Consider the following 20,683-nt stretch of genomic DNA (forward strand, 5'->3'; position numbering starts at 1 on the left):
CACAAAGAACGTTGAAACATATGCAAGAGGAAATTAACCTCAACCAACCGATTCAATTTTCACCCAAAGAAGTTACGTTCGTAGCGCAATCCTATCCGTCATGAAATTGCCACACACTCGTATACTAAATTCATACTAACTCTCTGTGAAATCTTCCCGAAGAAGAATAGCTGAGGGCTGCTTTGATTATTACACTACATACTTCACGTGGTCAACTTGGTTTACACAAAGAGTGTAACTACACAATAATTTTGATAATTAAAATAAATTACATCGAATAACAAATTACAAAAGAAAATCCTCGAACTGGTTACTATCGTCTTACTATTAATCTGATGGGTCAAACAATTGTATAATCACGTGGTACTGGTCTCACAAAGTACACCCCACTGGGTTGAGCATAACGAGAAGTTGCTATATTGAAAAATATTGTCAAGACGAGACGTTACTATCTCACGCACTTTCGCATTTAAGATTGATGATCTTAGTTAGAGTTACGGATCATCCACACGTGGTTCCACTTTACTCACAAAGTAGTGATAAAGCAACTACTGGAAGATATTCTGAACTTCACACTCGAATTACACTGCGTTGCAATTTAAGATAACATTAGATATTTTAGATCTAAACCTGAAATAAAGGTGATTAAATTTTCAGTTAGGCTGAACTTAAGAAATCCATTGTCCTAGGGACTTAGCGGAGACGCGCTTAGCCGGAGATCTTACCACTTCAGACGCTCGCCGCCAACAGACTGCCGTGGGCCCCTACAAAGGGTGCTTCCAGATACAAAACGGAAGTGACCAGAGAGGCAGCTTCCTATACCAACATGACAATGGACAGACCGGACCATACTAAGAATAGAAACTTCTTTGCTTTTAGAAAGCGCAGCTACCTGTTCTGACGTTGGTCCCACTGTTCTCTAGCAGACAGGCTTGTCTGCTACCATCAAGCATGCAACTAGAAATACATTTGCTCATTCATCCTTTCACACAGAAGGGAAGGGGGATGACAGTATCTTATCATATACAGTATATAAAAGAAAGCGGATGTATGTTCCGTATGAGACTGTGTGACATGAATTACATATAAATTGTGTTTTAAAGTGTAGTAGTGTGACAGATCGTTCTTGTTTATGTGTAAAAGTAACACGTTCCACTGCTCAGTCTCCTCCCAGATAGTCAGAAACACCACTGTAAATTTAGAAGTGGAATGTATGCCGTAAATACAACAGTTTTAAAAAATTAACATGAAAGGAATCCAACAGAGACCTTTCACTCTATGTTTGGATACTACACAAAATCCGCTAGTGCGAATATGGGGAGAAAAAAATGTAAATTAAATGATGGACTGATTTAAGCAATCGTAAATCGGGTACTGTACCCTGCTACTAACTGTCAAGGTGAAGTGGTGTGTTGTATGCAACACGTAAAAACACTCAACTGCTACTCTTGGAGCTCTAACAACAGATGAGAACACCACATGCCGGAGCCAAGTACTGTTGTCGAAAACGCCTCTGAGTCTCAACAGGGCTTTTCGTTTCATGAAAAAGTAACACAATTGACGATCGTTGCTGTGTCGTCAGTCTTCCATTGTCAGCCATTGCTGCTTACTAGTCTCCTAGCGGCAGTGTCGTGAATTACACGTCATTTCGTAACTCGTTTGTTTTTCCAAGCTGTGGTGGTACTGCTGTAGAGATCCCAGCCGGATATCTAACGTGCGTCGTAAATTGTGAAAGAAACAATTGGTAACACATTCCGTGCGCCAACCTGTATGTTACCGACCAAACACTGCACTTGGGCGTCTTTCTGACGGCGACTGCTAGGTGATGTCGCCTGTGCAGCAGAGCGGTAGCCTCCGGACTAGAGACCGATCGATGCGCATTCCCAGAAATTATTAGTAATTGTCAATGTCAATAAAATCCAAAGCTAGTTCCCAACCCCCTCTCCCCCGACCCCACGCTGCAGATCACCAGGGTCAAATTAAGATTGCGGACTGCCCTGTACTAATTAATGTTGGATCTGTTGCATGCATTGGCATCAAAACATCACACTCCTATCTTTTGCTTTCTGCATAGGTTCTCACTGAGCGAATATGTGGCCAGTTTCCATGCGGACGTTCCGCAATGCATTGATGTTCTCAGGAACGCTGCGAAAAACTCTCCATGAGAAATACACGATTTTGTTGTTACTCTTTTATTTCGTAGCCGGAACATATTGCATATGAATATATACGCATACCTCAGAGCGAATTTTTGTCTTTTGTGCCATTAATTTCTGAATAAAGAGTCACGCAAAACTTTTATCTGTATATAAATCTTGCTTTGTGTTTGGTAAGATATAAGTTGCTTTCTGAGAGGATAAAACTGTCAGAAGAGCAAGGGAGGATTTGACGTTAACGACTGAATATAAAGTAACAAAAATATTATTTCTTTTGAGATGGAAAGCAGGAAAAATAAGTTAAGAAGACAATATGTATAAAGAAAAATGTTATTGCCTCTGGATAGTCACATTGAAGGAGAACATTATATTTCCATTGCGCTTGGCAGACTAAAATACTCGTCGTTCACGCATAAATAAAAAAAATAAAACTTTTCATTTTTGCACTTCTTTTAAAAATAACTGCTGCACACACATGACCTTTGTCCTGACATGAAAAAGACGAATCCGTTTTCACCCGAAATCATTGCTCAAAATGAAGAAATGGTAACAGAAAAAAATAAACCAATCAAGGATATAACGCTGGAGCCTACGATTCGTAATTTGACACTTAGACACATCGTTTTGTGTTAAATTAGTTTAACAAATTTTACAGTTCAGACAATATCAAGAAGACAAATCCAGTTCATAAACGGTTGCGTAAATTGACACGTTCACACTTAGCCTCCGTCACGTAATTGTTTGTTACGCGACTTGTATTCTTCCGAAGCGGTTTGTTAGTAAAATATATATTTCCAATTCTATTGCAGCCTTACACGTTTTGAGTGCGCTTCTTCCATTTGCATTGTGTTTGTTTAAAATCTGGCAGCTTATAGTTAGTAAATTATTGTCAAGTACCTTGCAAATAATTCATTGTATAGCTGTCATTACTTAATTCCTTTATGTTCCTTGCTAGTCTAGTGAAATTCTCACGAAAGTAGGTGTGAGCTATGGTTCGAAAGACGGGTAACATGCAAGATGTTAAGGGTCTCCGGAACGCCCTATACTTGCAATGTTAAAATAACGCTTATAAATTACATCTTTCCTCACAAAGTATTTGAGGTAGGAAGTTGAACTTTTTACAGATTATTTATTGGAATATGGGCTACAACACAGGGATTTTACAAAATTTTAGGTCAGTTATTAAAGATGATTTTTTTCAATTGTAATGAAAATTCACAACATTTTTTGCAATTTTTTATTTATATATTCAAAAATATACAGTTTTTTGGAAAAAGCCTGTGTTAAATTATGCAGAAGGTACTGTGTAACATTTACTGAAAGTTTGAAACAAATATGTTTGGAAGATCCTTAGAAAACATGTAATTAGTATGAGAAAATAAAAGTTTTGGGAATCGAGCGACAAAGATTGGATTAACTTTTTAGTGCATTCCATGTCCATAGGATGGATTATCTTCATCCTCTGCAAACGCCTCCTCCAGCTTCCTCTTGTTCCTCCTCCTGTTTACTCTTTCTTGTATTTCTAGACTCTTTACAGCCCTGTCTGCAGCCCGAAGGCGTTCCTTGTCTAAAGCAAGCATCGCTCGTACCATGTTAGAACCTATCTTCATTCCCATATTTCTAAATACCTTGCACCTTACAATGTTGCCATCATTGAAAGTCGCAACAGCAACTTTACTTTTACTTATTATTATACTTCAACAAAACAGAGACTCAAGAAACAGAATTAATTACGAATATTTTCGAGATAACGACAGAGTAAATAAACATGAAACAATCGACAATCACACCAGCGATATATATTGAACCATCACAGGTTAGCCACAACACATACTTTATCTCACATGACTAAAATGTACCTGATGAACACGGACGTTAATAATAACACCATTTGACAGCAGTTTAACAGCGCCACAGTGGGTCACGCCCATGTAGAACACATTTAAAAAAAAAATTTAAAAATAGTTGTAGTCTTCGGAATTGAATAAATTATATATCTATTAAAAGGTAATAGTCTGCAGATCCAGAAAACGCAAAAAAGTAAAAATTGAACTTTTCATGATTTTGAGCCTCTCCGGAGCCCCTTAAAGATGAATGGAAGACCAGGGAATGAAGTGCCCGGATTAAAAAGGCTGTAACAGTTGTATCCATTGTTTCGCCCCACTGGTAAATCTGGACATCGGAGAAGCAGTGCTGAAAACAAGAGACAGTCAGGAGTGAGATTAAAATTCAGTGTGAAAGGATGTCAATGATAAGCTTCGCTGATGATATTGCTGTCCTCAGCGAAGGAAAGGAACAGTTGCACGACCTGCTGAATGGAATGAAGCGTGTGAAAGGCACCCACCATGGGTTGAGAATAAACTGAAGGAAGACGATAGCAATGAGGAAATGAAAAGAGATTAGCGACAAACATAAGATAAAAATTGGTGTCAACGAGGTAGAAAGAATGACGGATTTCTGCTACCTTGGAATCAAAATAACGTATTTGTGTGCTATATTATACATTATACCACGATAACTTTTAAATTACTATTCTGCTCTGTTTAGATTGTGAAGTGCAGTGCAGTACTCAGTGTGGAAACTAGTTCGCTCTTTTCCTTTCTATTACTTCATAGCCTTCTACGACATACTAGTACCCATTTGGAGAGTGCTAATTGAAATAATTGGAAAGAAAGTTTGAGTATATGACACGCCGAAATAACTGTCAGTCAAATGAAAACTAAGGGCGTCGACAGGAGGAACACAAAGGAATTCGTCTCTTAAGTGCAAAGGAGGAAGCTGATAAGTGGAAAAAGAGCATTGACGGTCTGTATAAAGGAACGAGGATCGTCTGTTGGAGAAGAAATGGGTGTCAATTTAGAAGACGCACTTGTCCCAGTTTTCGAGGGTGAAATAGCTATACAAGACTTTAGATCAAACAAGACAGAAGTTATAAGAATTTTCCTTCAGAACCGGCCGGAGTGGCTGAGCGGCTCTAGGCGCTACAGTCTGGAACCGAGCGACCGCTACGGTCGCAGGTTCGAATTCTGCCTCGGGCATGGATGTGTGTGATGTCCTTAGGTTAGTTAGGTTTAAGTAGTTCTAAGTTCTAGGGGACTGATGACCTCAGAAGTTAAGTCCCATAGTGATCAGAGTCATTTGAACCATTTTTTCTTTCAGAATTTCTGTAATGAGTGAGGTTAGTGGAAACCAAACTAGTATGTAAGTTAGTCTGTCGAGAGGAAATGAAATGAAATGAGGAAGTCATTCACAAGATGTGCACGATGGGGTCGCGAACTGTCGTCCATGAAGGCGAATGCCTCGCCAATATGCTGCCGATGTGGTTGCACTATCGGTCGGAGGATGGCATTCAGGTATCATACAGCCGTTTCGGCGCCTTGCATAACCACCAGCGCCGTAGGTCGGCCCCACATAATGCCACCCCAAGACAACCGGGAATCTCCACCTCGCCCCACTGTGTGTAAGGCCTTGAACCTGACCGGTTTGCCTCTAGATACGTTTCCGACGATTGTGTGGTTGAAGGCATATGCAGCACTCATCGGTGAAGAGAACGTGATGCCAATCCTGAGCGGTCCATTCGTCATGTTGTTGGACCCATCTGTACCGCGCAGAGTGGTGGCGTGGTTGCAAAGCTGGACCTCGCCATGGACGTCGAGAGTGAAGTTGCTCATCATGGCCGGCCGATATGGCCGAGTAGTTCTAGGCGCTACAGTCTGGAACGGCGCGACCGCTACGGTCGCAGGTTCGAATCGTCCCTTGGGTATGAATGTGTGTGATGTCCGTAGGTTAGTTAGGTTTAAGTAGTTCTAAGTTCTAGGGGACTGATGACCTCAGAAGTTAAGTCCCATAGTGCTCAGAGTCATTTGAACAATTTTTTCCTTCAGAATTTCTGTAATGATTGAGGTTAGTGGAAACCAAACGAGTATGTTAGTTAGTCTGTCGAGACGAAATCAAATGAAATGAGCGTATGACATCGTTGGCCGGAAGGGAAGTTCGGCTGACGAGTGCAAGTCTTCTTTCATTCGACGCCACGTTGCGAGAACTGCTCGCCGGTGATGAGAATGAAATGATGATGAGGACAACACAACACCCACTCCCGAATTTGAGAAAATCTCTAATCCTAGCGGGAATCGAAGCCGTGCCCGCTTGCATGAGAGGCTAGCAAGTTACTACCCAGCTAAGCAGGTGGACAGTCGAGATTAATTTCGTCCAAATAAAACCGAAGGGAATAATAACAAATCAACGCGATAATTGTCTCACAAACAGCTTTACAGCTCACACATCCAATATGCTGACAGGAATAACTTGCAGATGAGTGAAAAAGAAAACTCCCTTCTGGATTACAGTCTGTGTATGAAAGGTGGTGACCAACAGAGAGTCACTTCAGGTGATGTGGGTAATAACGGCGGTTTGATTAAGAAAAATTCGTATGATTTTACTAGAAAAAGCTTCTGACAACAGGAAATGGTGGATAATATAGACTCTGTGCAAAAGCAACGATCGAACAATAAAATGACCGGGAGAGAAGCGCCCTGTTTAGAAAGAGTAAATGGCAAGGGTGCAGCCTTTTTGCGTTCCCGTTCAAGCTGTACGTCGAAGAAAAGAACGTTTCAGAAGTGAGATTAAGATTCCACGTGAAAGAATATCGATGATAAGATTTAGTGGTGATGACACTGCTATTTTGAGTGTAAGCGATATCGAGTAATCTGTTGAATGGAATGAACAGTCTTAGTAACACAGCCAGTCCATTGCCCTTATCTTTAACTTCAAGTTGTACACGTGGGAAAAGGAGGAGTTACGTTTCACATTCAACATGTTTTCAGAGTGCATGCTGATAAGTATGATTTGCGTGAGTTTGCTTTTCGCCTCAGAACATCTTGAACGATGTAGAAAGTTGAGGGTTCAGACAGAAATAAAGCGTTTGGCAATGTTCGTTGGAGGTTACTCTGTTGACTGTTAGTGATCGTCACATCAGTAAATTTCTCCACTGCATACTGCGCTGAAGGATTCACACTGAACAGATTCCATGGAGAGGAGTTACTGGGAAGTGCTAATAAGTAAAGATGCACATTCTGGTTCAGTGAAATACAGTGCACTAATTTAAATATTTAAAATACTATAATATCTAGGTATAACGATGAATTACATCGTAATCAAATTTATAGTTTTACGAATGTTAGTAAAGTTTTCTTCACTAAAGTAGAAGGTCCTCTGATTCAATCTTAAACGACTGCAATTTTCACAAGACGTTGCACGGCGTCTGTGGACTTATTGAAATGTAGTGTGGCGATATTTTTGTCCATTGTACGTTCAAGATTTTTTTCACATTCTGATAGTAATTAAGATAAACTGCATATGAAACATTGCTCCACACTCAAGAGGTAAGAGTAAGCTAAATACAAAATTGTTAAGGCTTTCGTGGCCACTTGTTGACAAACTGCCTATAGGCTTCTGTCTCGGGTTCTTCGGCCGACGTTCATATAATGATTTTTCTGACGTTTTGCCAGCACGAGTGGCTGACATTGTCAAAGCTTCACCCTCCATTGCCGGTGGTGAACTGGAGGCGAGCTCGCGGGCGCAGACTATATGTACCTGGCACGCCAATGTCCGAGGGCTTCTCCGCGGTCATTTCCGGTGCGGTTCTCCTCTTGCTACCTGCGACGGTCGTTCGCTGCAGTACGGGAAGCCAGGATCCGTTTACCTTAAGGCTTTCCTCTTTCTTGTTCAAACTGTTCGCGTGTTTTTGTATTTCTACAGCTTCTCTGAACAAGCGCGGGTGATAGTGCTTCTCTACAGCCAGAACTTCCGTGTCGGCGAATTTTATTACGTGGTCAGTCTCATTCAGTGCGTGCTCTGCCACGGCCGATTTCTCCACCTGCCCCAACCTGCAATGCCGCTTATGCTCTTTGATCCTGGTGTTGATGGATCGTCCAGTCATTCCGACATAAACTTTTCCGCATGTGCATGGTATACCGTATATTCCCGACATTGCAAGTGGGTCTCTTTTATCCTTCGCCGATCTAAGACACTCTTTGATCTTCCTTGTCGGTTTGAAAATCGTCTTTACGCCATGTTTGCGCAATATACGGCCGATTCTGTCCGTCACTCTGGGACTGTATGGCAGAAAGGCCGTACCCGACATTTCTTTTTCTGGTTCCTTACTTCGCCGAGTGTTTGGCTCTGTTACACTTCTAATATAATTTGTGGAGTACCCATTGCTCCTCAGGACAGTTTCCAGGTGTTGCATTTCTCGTTTGAGGTGTTGCGGCTCACATATTCGTCCTGCTCTCGTTACGAGCGTACTAATCATGCCTCTTTTCTGGCTCGGGTGGTGGTTTGACAGTTTGTGCAGGTATCTGTCCGTGGGTGTCGGTTTTCGATACACGCTGTGTCCCAGGTTTTTGCCGTCCCTTGTGACCAGCACATTTAGAAATGGCAGTTTCTTGTCCTTTTCTACTTCCATGGTAAATGTTATGCTGGCATGGAGGGTGTTCAAGTGTCTTAGGAAGTCAGCGAGCTGTTCTTCACCATGTCTCCACACCACGAAAGTATCATCGACGTACCTGTACCACACCTTAGGTTTGCAAGTCGCCGAGTCCAGTGCCTGTGCTTCGAATTGTTCCATGAAGAAGTTGGCCACCACTGGACTGGGAGGACTACCCATGGCGACGCCTTCCAGTTGTTCGTAGAAATCTCCATTCCACGTGAAATAGCTCGTGGTGAGACATGCATGGAAGAGCTTTCTGATGTCCTGCGGGAAAACTGAACCTATGTGCTCCAGAGCGTCACTGAGTGGCACTTTCGTAAATAACGAAACAACATCAAAGCTGACCAAGATGTCGTTCGGTGCAAGTTTCAGTTTCTTCAGCTTCTCAATGAAATGTCCTGAGTCCTTAATGTATGTGTCGGTCTTCCCCACGTGTGGCTGGAGCAGAGAGGCCAAGTGTTTTGCCAGTTTATATGTCGGTGATCCAGGAGCGCTAACGATCGGTCTCAGTGGAACGTTGTTCTTATGGATCTTGGGTAATCCATACAGCCGAGGTGGTAGGGCTTCTGTGTTACGCTGGCAAAACGTCAGAAAAATCATTATATGAACGTCGGCCGAAGAACCCGAGACAGAAGCCAATAGGCAGTTTGTCAGTAAGCTAAATACTGTAAGAGCGACAACAACATGTCTTGGACCAAACAACTAGTAACCCAACGAAATTAAAGTAACTGCACACTACTGTTTGTATGGTCGTGCATAGTACGTGGTATCAAGTGGTTTACAGTAATAACGATTAAAACAGATGATCTGTCACCCTATAAACTAAAGTTTCGCGCGATTTACGCCAGCTACCATAATGAAGTATCAACATTGATTATGACAAAACTAACGAAGAGGAAAGTAACACGTCAATATCACAACGAGATGAATTCATAGTTCTAACTAATGTAAGACTTTCTGCAAATGAAAGTTCATTCTTGTAGAATCTGTCCAGTGTTTTAATTCTTTGAGCAGTTCGTGATACACTGATACATAGAACGAAGATCACTAATGTGTACAGTGTGTAGTCATAGGACACACAAGGAGTTTAGGCTGTACACAGACGAATGTGATGGGGTCGTGAGGCACTGGAAATAAACTGCGTGGCCGAAAAGTTATGGGACGGTAGGGTGACGCAAGGCGGTCGTCAGCTATTGAAGCCTCTGTGGTACCTGCAACGGTTTGACAATAATTTGGAAACAACAGAAACACAAAACGTAACCAAGCCTAATACGGTGGCGTCTTCAAAACAGCTTCCAGTCACCTGGAAATGCATAAAAAGCAGATCTTGTACTGTTTTTAAGGGAATTGCAGAGCATTATTTCTAAAAAAGTAGTTGCAAGTGCAGATAACGATGTGGATAGGTATCGCGCGCTATCCCCTTCACAAGAGAGCAGAAAATATGAGTAACATCTCGAGATTCTGGTGGCCAGGGGATCTGCGATAATTCATCGTCGTGCTCACAAATGCAGTCCTATATATATGGGCCCTATCGTCTTGGAGCATCAGCTTTGGGGAAGGAACGGTGCACCAATGGATGAATCTGATCAGGCAAATTGGTCACATAATCCTTGAAAGGAACCCACGCTAAAATTCACCGAACCTCCCTACCCCCTCCCCAAAGCTCCTAAGTTTCAGTCTTGGCTGTAAGCAGCTTGCACAGTAGTCTTGGGTCGACGTATGCCAGAATTAAACTCGGCTAGAAGATGTAAGCGGTGTGAAATGAGACTCATCGGACCAAATGAATTCCTTCCATTGCTCCATCGTCGAGGTTTTATGGCTTCAGTTACGGGAGTTTGCATCACTGGTTTGTGTTCCTGGAATTCCAGCTCGCCCGGAAAATTCCCAGCTTATGGAACTCCCTTCGTCTTGTTTTGGTGCTGACATCGTTCGCGAGGGCAACATTCGCTTCCGCAGTGACTTGTGCAACTGTCGCCATTTTATTTTTCGTCACAACCCTCTTGAATGACCATCCGTCACGATCACTCAATACACACTTTTGCTTGTGCTCTGAATCAAGGGGCGATGTTTTTGCGCTTCCCCTGCATGCTGCGTAAGATTTCGGTAGAAAGCCTTTTCAAGCAATAAACATTTCAAACGGTTCAAATGGCTCTGAGCAGTATGGGACTTAACTTCTGAGGTCATCAGTCCCCTAGAACTCAGAACTACCTAAACCTAACTAACATAAGGACATCACACACATCCATCCCCGAGGCAGGATTCGAACCTGCGTCCGTAGCGAACATTTTAGCTAGCTTGTATACGAAAGCCTCATCATACGAGATTGAACAAGTAGAGCACGTTCGAATTCGAATTAGCTCCAACATGATGTGCACAAAACTGCAAAAAACACTGTTGACCACGACTGACCCTTGAAACACATTGAGGTCATTGTAACGGCGCCCCTCGAGTTCAAAAGTCACTGTGCTACCAGCAGGCTTCGCTACCGACTGCATTTAAGTTCAAGCGTGCGTTTCTCGCCCCGCATTCAGAAAGGCGGCGATACGGCTCGTAATAGACCACAGATCGCTCCTGATGGCTCTGTGCAGGCGACACGTCTGTTTGTCAAACAATTGTGGTCACACTCTGCGTAGATTTATGCCTCTGGAAACATGTATCTGGGATACAATTTAGTATTGGAGTGCAGCGTGGAGGGTAAAAATCGTAGAGGGAGACCAAGAGATGAATACACTAAGCAGATTCAGAAGGATGTAGGTTGCGGTAGGTACTGGGAGATGGAGAGGCTTGCACAGGATAGAGTAGGATGGAGAGCTGCATCAAACCAGTCTCACGACTGAAGACCACAACAACAACAATGAATATTAAAACATAAAGTTCTTGTATGCAAGCGAGCCTGTGCACCTACGGTGTCGACAAACTCTCTGTTCTTGCTTTATTTCCTTTGCTTGTGTTTTGTGTGGTCCTTGCTACAAAACTGAAATTTTTACTCCAGAATAGGAATGTTTGATAACGTGAAATGGCTGCAAGCAAGAAAGCATTATCCTGATTTCAAAGGTACATCTCAGTTGTATGATAATTAAAAGATTTCATTAATGTGGTTGAGGAAAGATAACAATAATTTGCCTATCCTTTAGTTGTAACACGGTCGGTAAAGACTCACATGTTGTTGTTGTTGTGGTCTTCAGTCCTGAGACTGGTTTGATGCAGTTCTCCATGCTACTCTATCCTGTGCAAGCTTCTTCATCTCCCATTACCTACTGCAACCTACATCCTTCTGAATCTGCTTAGTGTATTCATCTCTTGGTCTCCCCCTATGATTTTTACCCTCCACGCTGCCCTCCAATACTAAATTGGTGATCCCTTGATGCCTCAGAACATGTCCTACCAACCGATCCCTTCTTCTGGTCAAGTTGTGCCACAAACTTCTGTTCTCCCCAATCCTATTCAATACTTCCTCATTAGTTATGTGATCTACCCATCTAATCTTCAGCATTCTTCTGTAGCACCACATTTCAAAAGCTTCTATTCTCTTCTTGTCCGAACTATTTACCGTCCATGTTTCACTTCCATACATGGCTACACTCCATACAAATACTTTCAGAAATGACTTCCTGACACTTAAATCTATACTCGATGTTAACAAATTTCTCTTCTTCAGAAACGCTTTCCTTGCCATTGCCAGTCTACATTTTATATCCTCTCTACTTCGACCATCATCAGTTATTTTGCTCCCCAAATAGCAAAACTCCTTTACTACTTTAAGTGTCTCATTTCCTAATCTAATACCCTCACCATCACCCGACTTAATTCGACTACATTCCATTATCCGCGTTTTGCTTTTGTTGATGTTCATCTTATATCCTTCCTTCAAGACACCATCCATTCCGTTCAACTGCTCTTCCAAGTCCTTTGCTGTCTCTGACAGAATTACAATGTCATCGGCGAACCTCAAAGTTTTTATTTCTTCTCCATGGATTTTAATACATACTCCAAATTTTTCTTTTGTTTCCTTTACTGCTTGCTCAATATAGAGATTGAATAACATCGGGGAGAGGCTACAACCCTGTCTTACTCCCTTCCCAACCACTGCTTCCCTTTCATGTCCCTCGACTCTTATAACTGCCATCTGGTTTCTGTACAAATTATAAATAGCCATTCGCTCCCTGTATTTTACCCCCACCACCTTTAGAATTTGAAAGAGAGTATTCCAGTAAACGTTGTCAAAAGCTTTCTCTAAGTCTACAAATGCTAGAAACGTAGGTTTGCCTTTCCTTAATCTTTCTTCTAAGATAACTCGTAAGGTCAGTATTGCCTCACGTGTTCCAGTATTTCTACGGAATCCAAACTGATCTTCCCCGAGGTCGGCTTCTACTAGTTTTTCCATTCGTCTGTAAAGAATTCGTGTTAGTACTTTGCAGCTGTGGCTTATTAAACTGATTGTTCGGTAATTTTCACATCTGTCAACAACTGCTTTCTTTGGGATTGGAATTATTATATTCTTCTTGAAGTCTGAGGGTATTTCGCCTGTTTCATACATCTTGCTCACCAGATGGTAGAGTTTTGTCAGCACTGGCTCTCCCAAGGCCGTCAGTAGTTCCAATGGAATGTTGTCTACTCCGGGGGCCTTGTTTCGACTCAGGTCTTTCAGTGCTCTGTCAAACTCTTCACGCAGTATCGTATCTCCCATTTCATCTTCATCTACATCCTCTTCCATTTCCATTTCCATAATATTGTCCTCAAGTGCATCGCTCTTGTATAGACCCTCTATATACTCCTTCCACCCTTCTGCTTTCCCTTCTTTGCTTAGAACTGGGTTTCCATCTGAGCTCTTGATGACTCACATAGCCCAAGAATAATTTCATTTTCCTTCCTGTTTAACAATATACCCTCACGACGAAACTGAAATCACTTCGATGAGACATATCTGATGAAGAATACTTGTTACACTACATGCATTGAACATGGCTGGTGCTGTAGGTTTTGTACTGTCATGTATTTTTTATTTAGTTTTAGTGATATTTATCATTTTACCCACGGTTTAAGAGTTGGACTAACATTCAGAGTGAAAGGATATCAGTAGCAAGGTTAGGGGATGATGACATTTCTGTCCCCAGTAAAAGTGAAGAACAATTATTTGACATGTTGAATGATGTGAACATGTTAATGAGAACAGAAAGAAAGATAGATGAATCTAAGGAAGAGTTGCAGCAATGAAAATATCGATAAATTTATCATAACAATTAAAGGGTCGCATGAAAGCGGACGAGAGACTGATGATAAAAAAGGAAATACAGAAAATGCTAATTCATCAGCCGTAATTTGTAGAGAAACCAGACGGCAGTTATATGAGTCGAGGAGCATAAAAGGAAAGCAGTGGTTGAGAAGTGAATGAGTCAGGGTGGCAACTCATCTCTGATGTTACTCAATCTGTAAATTGAGCAAGCAGTAAAGAAACCAAAGAAAAATTTGTAATAGGAACTAAACTTCAGGGAGAATAAATAAAACTTTGAGGTTGGCCGTTGGTACTGTAATTCTGTCAGAGACAGCTAAGGACTTGGCAGAGTAGTTGAACGGAATGGACAGTGTCTTCATAGGAGGATGCAACATGAACATCAGCGAAAACAAAACAAGGATATTGGAATACGGCCGAATTAAATCAGGTGACTCTGAGGGAATTACATTATGAAAACAGACACTTAATGAGGTTTTTCTTTGGGTAGCAAATTAACTGATGATGGCCGAAGCAGAGAGGATATAAAATGAGGGCTGGCAATGACAATAAAGGCATTTCTAATGAAGAGAAATTTGTTAACATGGGATATAGATTTGAGTGTTAGGAAGCCTTTTTGTGGAAGTATTTGTCGTAAAGTAGCCATGTATGGAAGTCAAACATGGAAGATAAACAGTCAGACAAGAAGAGAATATAAGCTTTTGAGACCTGCTGCAACAAAATACTACTGGAGAAACAAAAAAAAAAAAAATGTGGCACAACCTGACTAGAAGAAGGGATAGTTCGGTAGGACACATTTTGAGGCAACAGTGTATCACCTATTAGTATTAGAGGGAAGTATCGGGGGCAAAAATCGCAGAGGGAGACTATAAGAGGTATACAGTACGCAGATTCACTAGGATGTAGGTTTTAGTAGTTACTCGGTAATGAAGAGGCTTCCTCAGAATAGAGTAGCATCAAACCAGTCTCTGGACTGAAGGCCACAACAACAACAACAACAACAATAATTTGGCTATACACTTTTTCTGTGTAACGTGACACATGCAATGTCGAACACAAAGAATACATGAAATAATAATAATAATAATAATAATAATAAGGTAGCACATGAATGAGATGCTAAAGTCTCGGATATTACAGTGTACAATGGCAAATGGAAACCAAAACTTCTAGAATAAATTTTCAAAGAGTAACGATCTGTACGCTGATTTGAAACTTCCTGGCAGATTCAAGCTGTGTACCAGTCTGGGTCTAGAAACCTCAGTCTTTGCTTTTTACAGGTAAATGATCTCCAATTGAGTTACTCTTGCTTCCTGATTTTTTTTTTCTGGTGCCGCTCCGGTCTCTTTTCCTGTATAGATTTGGACTTTCAGTACATATAAAGATTTTCTGTCACAAGAGTTCACATCTTGATCCCATTTTCTGCTGGATTATACACTCCAGGCCGGCCAGAGTGGCCGAGCGGTTCTAGGCGCTACAATCTGGAACCGCGCGACCGCTACGGTCGCAGTTTCGATTCCTGCCTCGGGCATGGATGTGTGTGATGTCCTTAGGTTAGTTAGGTTTAAGTAGTTCTAAGTTCTAGGGGACTGATGACCTCAGAAGGTAAGTCCCATAGTACTCAGACCCTTTTGAACCATATACGCTCCAGAAAGGACTGGAAAGACTTCTAGACACTTCTCCCAGATACTACGAACTGCCGCAAGTTTATCTGTACGACGTCTCTCTTCCCTTGTGAATTTCTTGAATTTCTTATCAAATCGCAACACACACGAATTTTCACAGAATGTTTCAAGGAACATGTTTGCCTGAAGTATGTTCCTTCCAGTATCCTTATCCCGCAAACTTCTTATAGCTTCCCCATATTATAGACATACCCCTGCAAGGAGTAAGTGTTTTAAGCATACGTAAACAATATTAGAAGAGATAGGGGATCCAGTATTAGAATCGGAATTTAAAAGAGCTTTGGAGGACTTACGGTCAAATAAGGCAGAAGGGATAGATAACATTCCATCAGAATTTCTAAAATCTACATCTACATCTACATCTACATCTACATCTACATCCATACTCCGCAAGCCACCTGACGGTGTGTGACGGAAGGTACCTTGAGTACCTCTATCGGTTCTCCCTTCTATTCCAGTCTCGTGTTGTTCGTGGAAAGAAGGATTGTCGGTATGCCTCTGTGTGGGCTCTAATCTCTCTGATTTTATCCTCATGGTCTCTTCGCGAGATATACGTAGGAGGGAGCAATATACTGCTTGACTCTTTGGTGAAGGTATGTTCTCGAAACTTTGACAAAAGCCCGTACCGAGCTACTGAGCGTCTCTCCTGCAGAGTCTTCCACTGGAGTTTATCTATCATCTCCGTAACGCTTTCGCGATTACTAAATGATCCTGTAACGAAGCACGCTGCTCTCCGTTGGATCTTCTCCATATCTTCTATCAACCCTATCTGATACGGATCCCACACTGCTGAGCAGTATACAAGCAGTGGGCGAACAAGCGTACTGTAACCTACTTCCTTTGTTTTCGGATTGCATTTCCTTAGGATTCTTCCAATGAATCTCAGTCTGGCATCTGCTTTACCGACGATCAACTTTATATGATCATTCCATTTTAAATCACTCCTAATGCGTACTCCCAGATAATTTATGGTATTAACTGCTTCCAGTTGCTGACCTGCTATTTTGTAGCTAAATGATAAACGATCTATCTTTCTGTTTATTCTCAGCACATTACACTTGTCTACATTGAAATTCAATTGCCATTCCCTGCACCTCCCCTGCGGCACACCTGAAATCACTCTTACTTCGGAAGACTTCTCTCCATTGAGAATGACATGCTGCGTCATTGGGGGAAGTGGCAACAAAACGACTATTCACGTTGGTGTGTAGAATATATGAGTCTGGCGATATACCATCTGACTTTCGGAAAAGCATCATCCACACAATTCCGAAGACGGCAAGAGCTGACAAGTGCGAGAATTATCGCACAATCAGCTTAACAGCTAATGCATCGAAGCTGCTTACAAGAATAATACACAGAAGAATGGAAAAGAAAACTGAGAATGCGCTAGGTGACGATCAATTTGGCTTTAGGAAAAGTAAAGGGACGAGAGAGGCAATTCTGACGTTACGGCTAATAATGGAAGCAAGGCTAAAGAAAAATCAAGACACTTTCATAGGATTTGTCGACCTGTAAAAAGCGTTCGACAATATAAAATGGTGCAAGCTGTTCGAGATTATGAAAAAAGTAGGGGTAAGCTATAGGGAGAGACGGGTCATATACAATATGTACAACAACCAAGAAAGAATAATAAGAGTGGACGATCAAGAACGAAGTGCTCGTATTAAGACAAGGCTGTAGCCTTTCGCCCCTACTCGTCAATCTGTACATCGAGAAAGCAATGATGAAAATAAAAGAAAGGTTCAGGAGTGGAATTAAAATACAAGGTGAAAGGATATCAATGATACGATTCGCTGATGACATTGCTGTCCTGAGTGAAAGTGAAGAAGAATTAAATGATCTGCTGAACGGAATGAACAGTCTAATGAGTACACAGTATGGTTTGAGAGTAAATCGGAGAAAGACGAAGGTAATGAGAAGTAGTAGAAATGAGAACAGCGAGAAACTTGAAATCAGGATTTATGGTCACGAAGTCAATGAAGTTAAGGAATTCTGCTACCTAGGCAGTAAAATAACCAATGACGGACGGAGCAAGGACATCAAAAGCAGACTCGCTATGGCAAAAAAGGCATTTCTGGCCAAGAGAAGTCTACTAATATCAAATACCGGCCTTAATTTGAGGAAGAAATTTCTGAGGATGTACGTCTGCAGTACAGCATTGTATGGTAGTGAAACATGGACTGTGGGAAAACCGGAACAGAAGAGAATCGAAGCATTTGAGATGTGGTGCTATAGACGAATGTTGAAAATTAGGTGGACTGATAAGGTAAGGAATGAGCAGGTTCTACGCAGAATCGGAGAGGAAAGGAATATGTGGAAAACACTGATAAGGAGACGGGACAGGATGATAGGACATCTGCTAAGACATGAGGGAATGACTTCCACGGTACTAGAGGGAGCTGTAGAGGGCAAAAACTGTAGAGGAAGACAGAGATTGGAATACGTCAAGCAAATAATTGAGGACGTAGGTTGCAAGTGCTACTCTGAGATGAAGAGGTTAGCACAGGAAAGGAATTCGTGGCGGGCCGCATCAAACCAGTCAGTAGACTGATGACATATATATATATATATATATATATATATATATATATATATATATATATATATATATATATAATCAGTGTTTGTCCATTGTTGACCATAAACCCGTCGTCACTCAATATTTGACATCTCTGTTATTTCACTCCGAAGCGATGTACAAAATACCACTTCAGATGAACTTTTTACATCACTCATTTTGCTGCCTGTATACCTGGTAACTCCCGGGGCACTCTTGATAACGTTCGAAGCATGTTGTTGATTTGTTGGATGTTGAGAGTAAATATGACTAATGAGTGTCATTACTGCTAAAATGTATAACAGGCAGTCAGAAAGTGATTGACGTTAGTGTAATTTTATTAATGTCGCGTCACCATGACCCGAATGTTACTTACTTAACTACCGAAGTTTATGACCAAATGGCGTAAAATATTTTAAAACTTTTTTAAACACGCACTGTCCTTGCATTTCCAGACAAAGTCATCAAATTTCGTTAAGTTATACTGATATTTAAATAATAAGTTACGAATTTATAAGCATTTCGGGTAATATATACCCGAACAGAAAATCAGGGTAAAGACTGTACCACACCATCCCCAGCCAGCGAAGCAGAGGGCGCTAAGCTAGTACCTAATAACAGCGCAATGAAGTTGTCTCACTGTTTTGCTGTCACACGCTCAACGGAATGAAATGAAATATCGCCGAGCTTATCAGTCACGTTGCGTCACGCGATAGTGGCAGCCGTATCAGACACGTAGATAACGGAGACGTATAAAATCCTCTGCCGCTCTGCATCTGGCGCAGTCGCTTGCCTCTGTCGTCACCAAGGACGTGCATCTGACGTCACCTGCAGCAGAAATAGCGTAGCAGTAGGCAGAGTGAGTCAGTGTTGCCCCGCAGCTGACGGGAGAGGTTCAGCGCACTGTAACGGCGATCTTCCGCTACGATGGCCGGTAAGTACCACGTTACGGCACTGCAATGTTTTCCATGTGAGAACAGGACATCGCTGTAGTGTAGCTTTATGTTAAGTAGAACGGAGTGTTTCACGGTTGCGTAGCCTACAAACAACCACGTAGTTTATGAGAAACAGGAACGAAATGCCTTCAAGATATCAGTCCGGGTAACTAAAGATTAATAATGCTCTATAATTCTAATTTGTGTCAAAAAAGCGGACCATATTTTGAAGAGTGGTCATCGTCGTTCAGGTAATTTCATCGAGGGAAGGTTCTATTATTAGCTTGATTGCACCGTGTTTCAGTGGGATAATAGATGTGTTCGTTTATGTGAAGTGCACCGCAAAAGATTGGTGCGACCATTGACCATATAGCCGTGAAATATTTGTTGCTTTCCTCCAAAGGGTATCTAAAAACAGGAGTCGTTTCTTTAGAAGATTTGACAACTTTTAGTGGTCATACTGCACTTGCACAACATAATACGAAGGCCGTCTGTGTACTGGTAACATAGATTTTCATATTGTAATTACTGTTAAATATGGATGCAAAAGCAAAGACTAACGTTGCATGTAAATTGTATTCAGTGATTGGGTTCAATGCAAAAAGAGTGTAATATGGGGAAAATGCACAGTCAAATGTTTGGTATCGGTAATGAATTAATAACTGCTACTATCTTCACTGAAAAGTGAAAGGTGATGATATTACTAACAAGGGAACCTCCGAACCTCCCCATCGCACCCCCCTCAGATTTAGCTATAAGTTGGCACAGTGGATAGGCCTTGCACAAATGAACACAGATCAATTGAGAAAAGAGGAAGAAGTTGTGTGACACTATAAAATAAATAAGCAAAATATACAAACTGAGTAGACCATGCAGAACATATGTAACATCAATGACCAGATGAGCACAGCAACGGCGTGGTCTTGCGGTTAGCGTGGACAGCTCCGGAACAAGAGGTCCTTGGTTCAAATCTTCTCTTCAGTGAAAATTTTAATTTTTTATATAATAAATTTCGCTCTCCAAAATTCCAGGACATGTTCAGATTTGCTAGGACATATGCAGGATTTGACGGTCTACACACGGAAAAATTTGAAAACGTGAAAAACACATGTTTTGGCAGAGCACAGGGAAAACGGCGCGACTGTGAAACTGTTGCATTCATTTATTGCAGTTTATGTGACAAACTCTCATGTTTTCATTACTTTTTGGGAGTGATTATCAAATCCACAAGAAAACCAAGCTAGAGGAATCTTTTTACCCATTCGCCAAGTGTACAAGTTCGGTGTGTCGACAACATATTCCTGTCATGTTAGCACATGCCGTCACCAGTGTCGTATAGAATATATCAGACGTGTTTACTTGTGGAGGAATCGGTTGACCTATGACCTTCCGATCAAATGTTTTCGGTTCCCATTGGAGAGGCACGTCCTTTCGTCTACTAATCGCACGATTTTGCGGTGCGGTCGCAAAACACATTAAACTTATTACAGTGTACAGAGACGTCAAAGAACGAAAAAACAGATCATAACTTTGCGAAAATAAAAAAGTAAACTTTTCACTCGAGGGAAGACTTGAACCAAGGACCTCTTGTTCCGCATCTGCTCACGCTAACCATGGGATCACGGCGTTC

General features: G+C 41.6%; 1 protein-coding gene across 1 annotated transcript in view; it reads left to right on the forward strand.

The window, feature by feature from the left end:
• Window positions 1–18,917: 18,917 nt before the first annotated feature.
• LOC126163174 (UDP-glucosyltransferase 2-like) overlaps window positions 18,918–20,683 on the forward strand; it is a 96,904-nt gene continuing 95,138 nt past the window's right edge. Inside the window, exon 1 of the mRNA XM_049920125.1 lies at window positions 18,918–19,052. Coding sequence (XP_049776082.1) covers window positions 19,046–19,052 — 7 coding nt within the window. The 5' untranslated portion in view covers window positions 18,918–19,045. The remainder of the gene's footprint in view (window positions 19,053–20,683) is intronic.

The sequence above is a fragment of the Schistocerca cancellata genome, chromosome 2 (assembly GCF_023864275.1).
Source record: "Schistocerca cancellata isolate TAMUIC-IGC-003103 chromosome 2, iqSchCanc2.1, whole genome shotgun sequence".
Classification (NCBI taxonomy): Eukaryota; Metazoa; Arthropoda; class Insecta; order Orthoptera; family Acrididae; genus Schistocerca; species Schistocerca cancellata.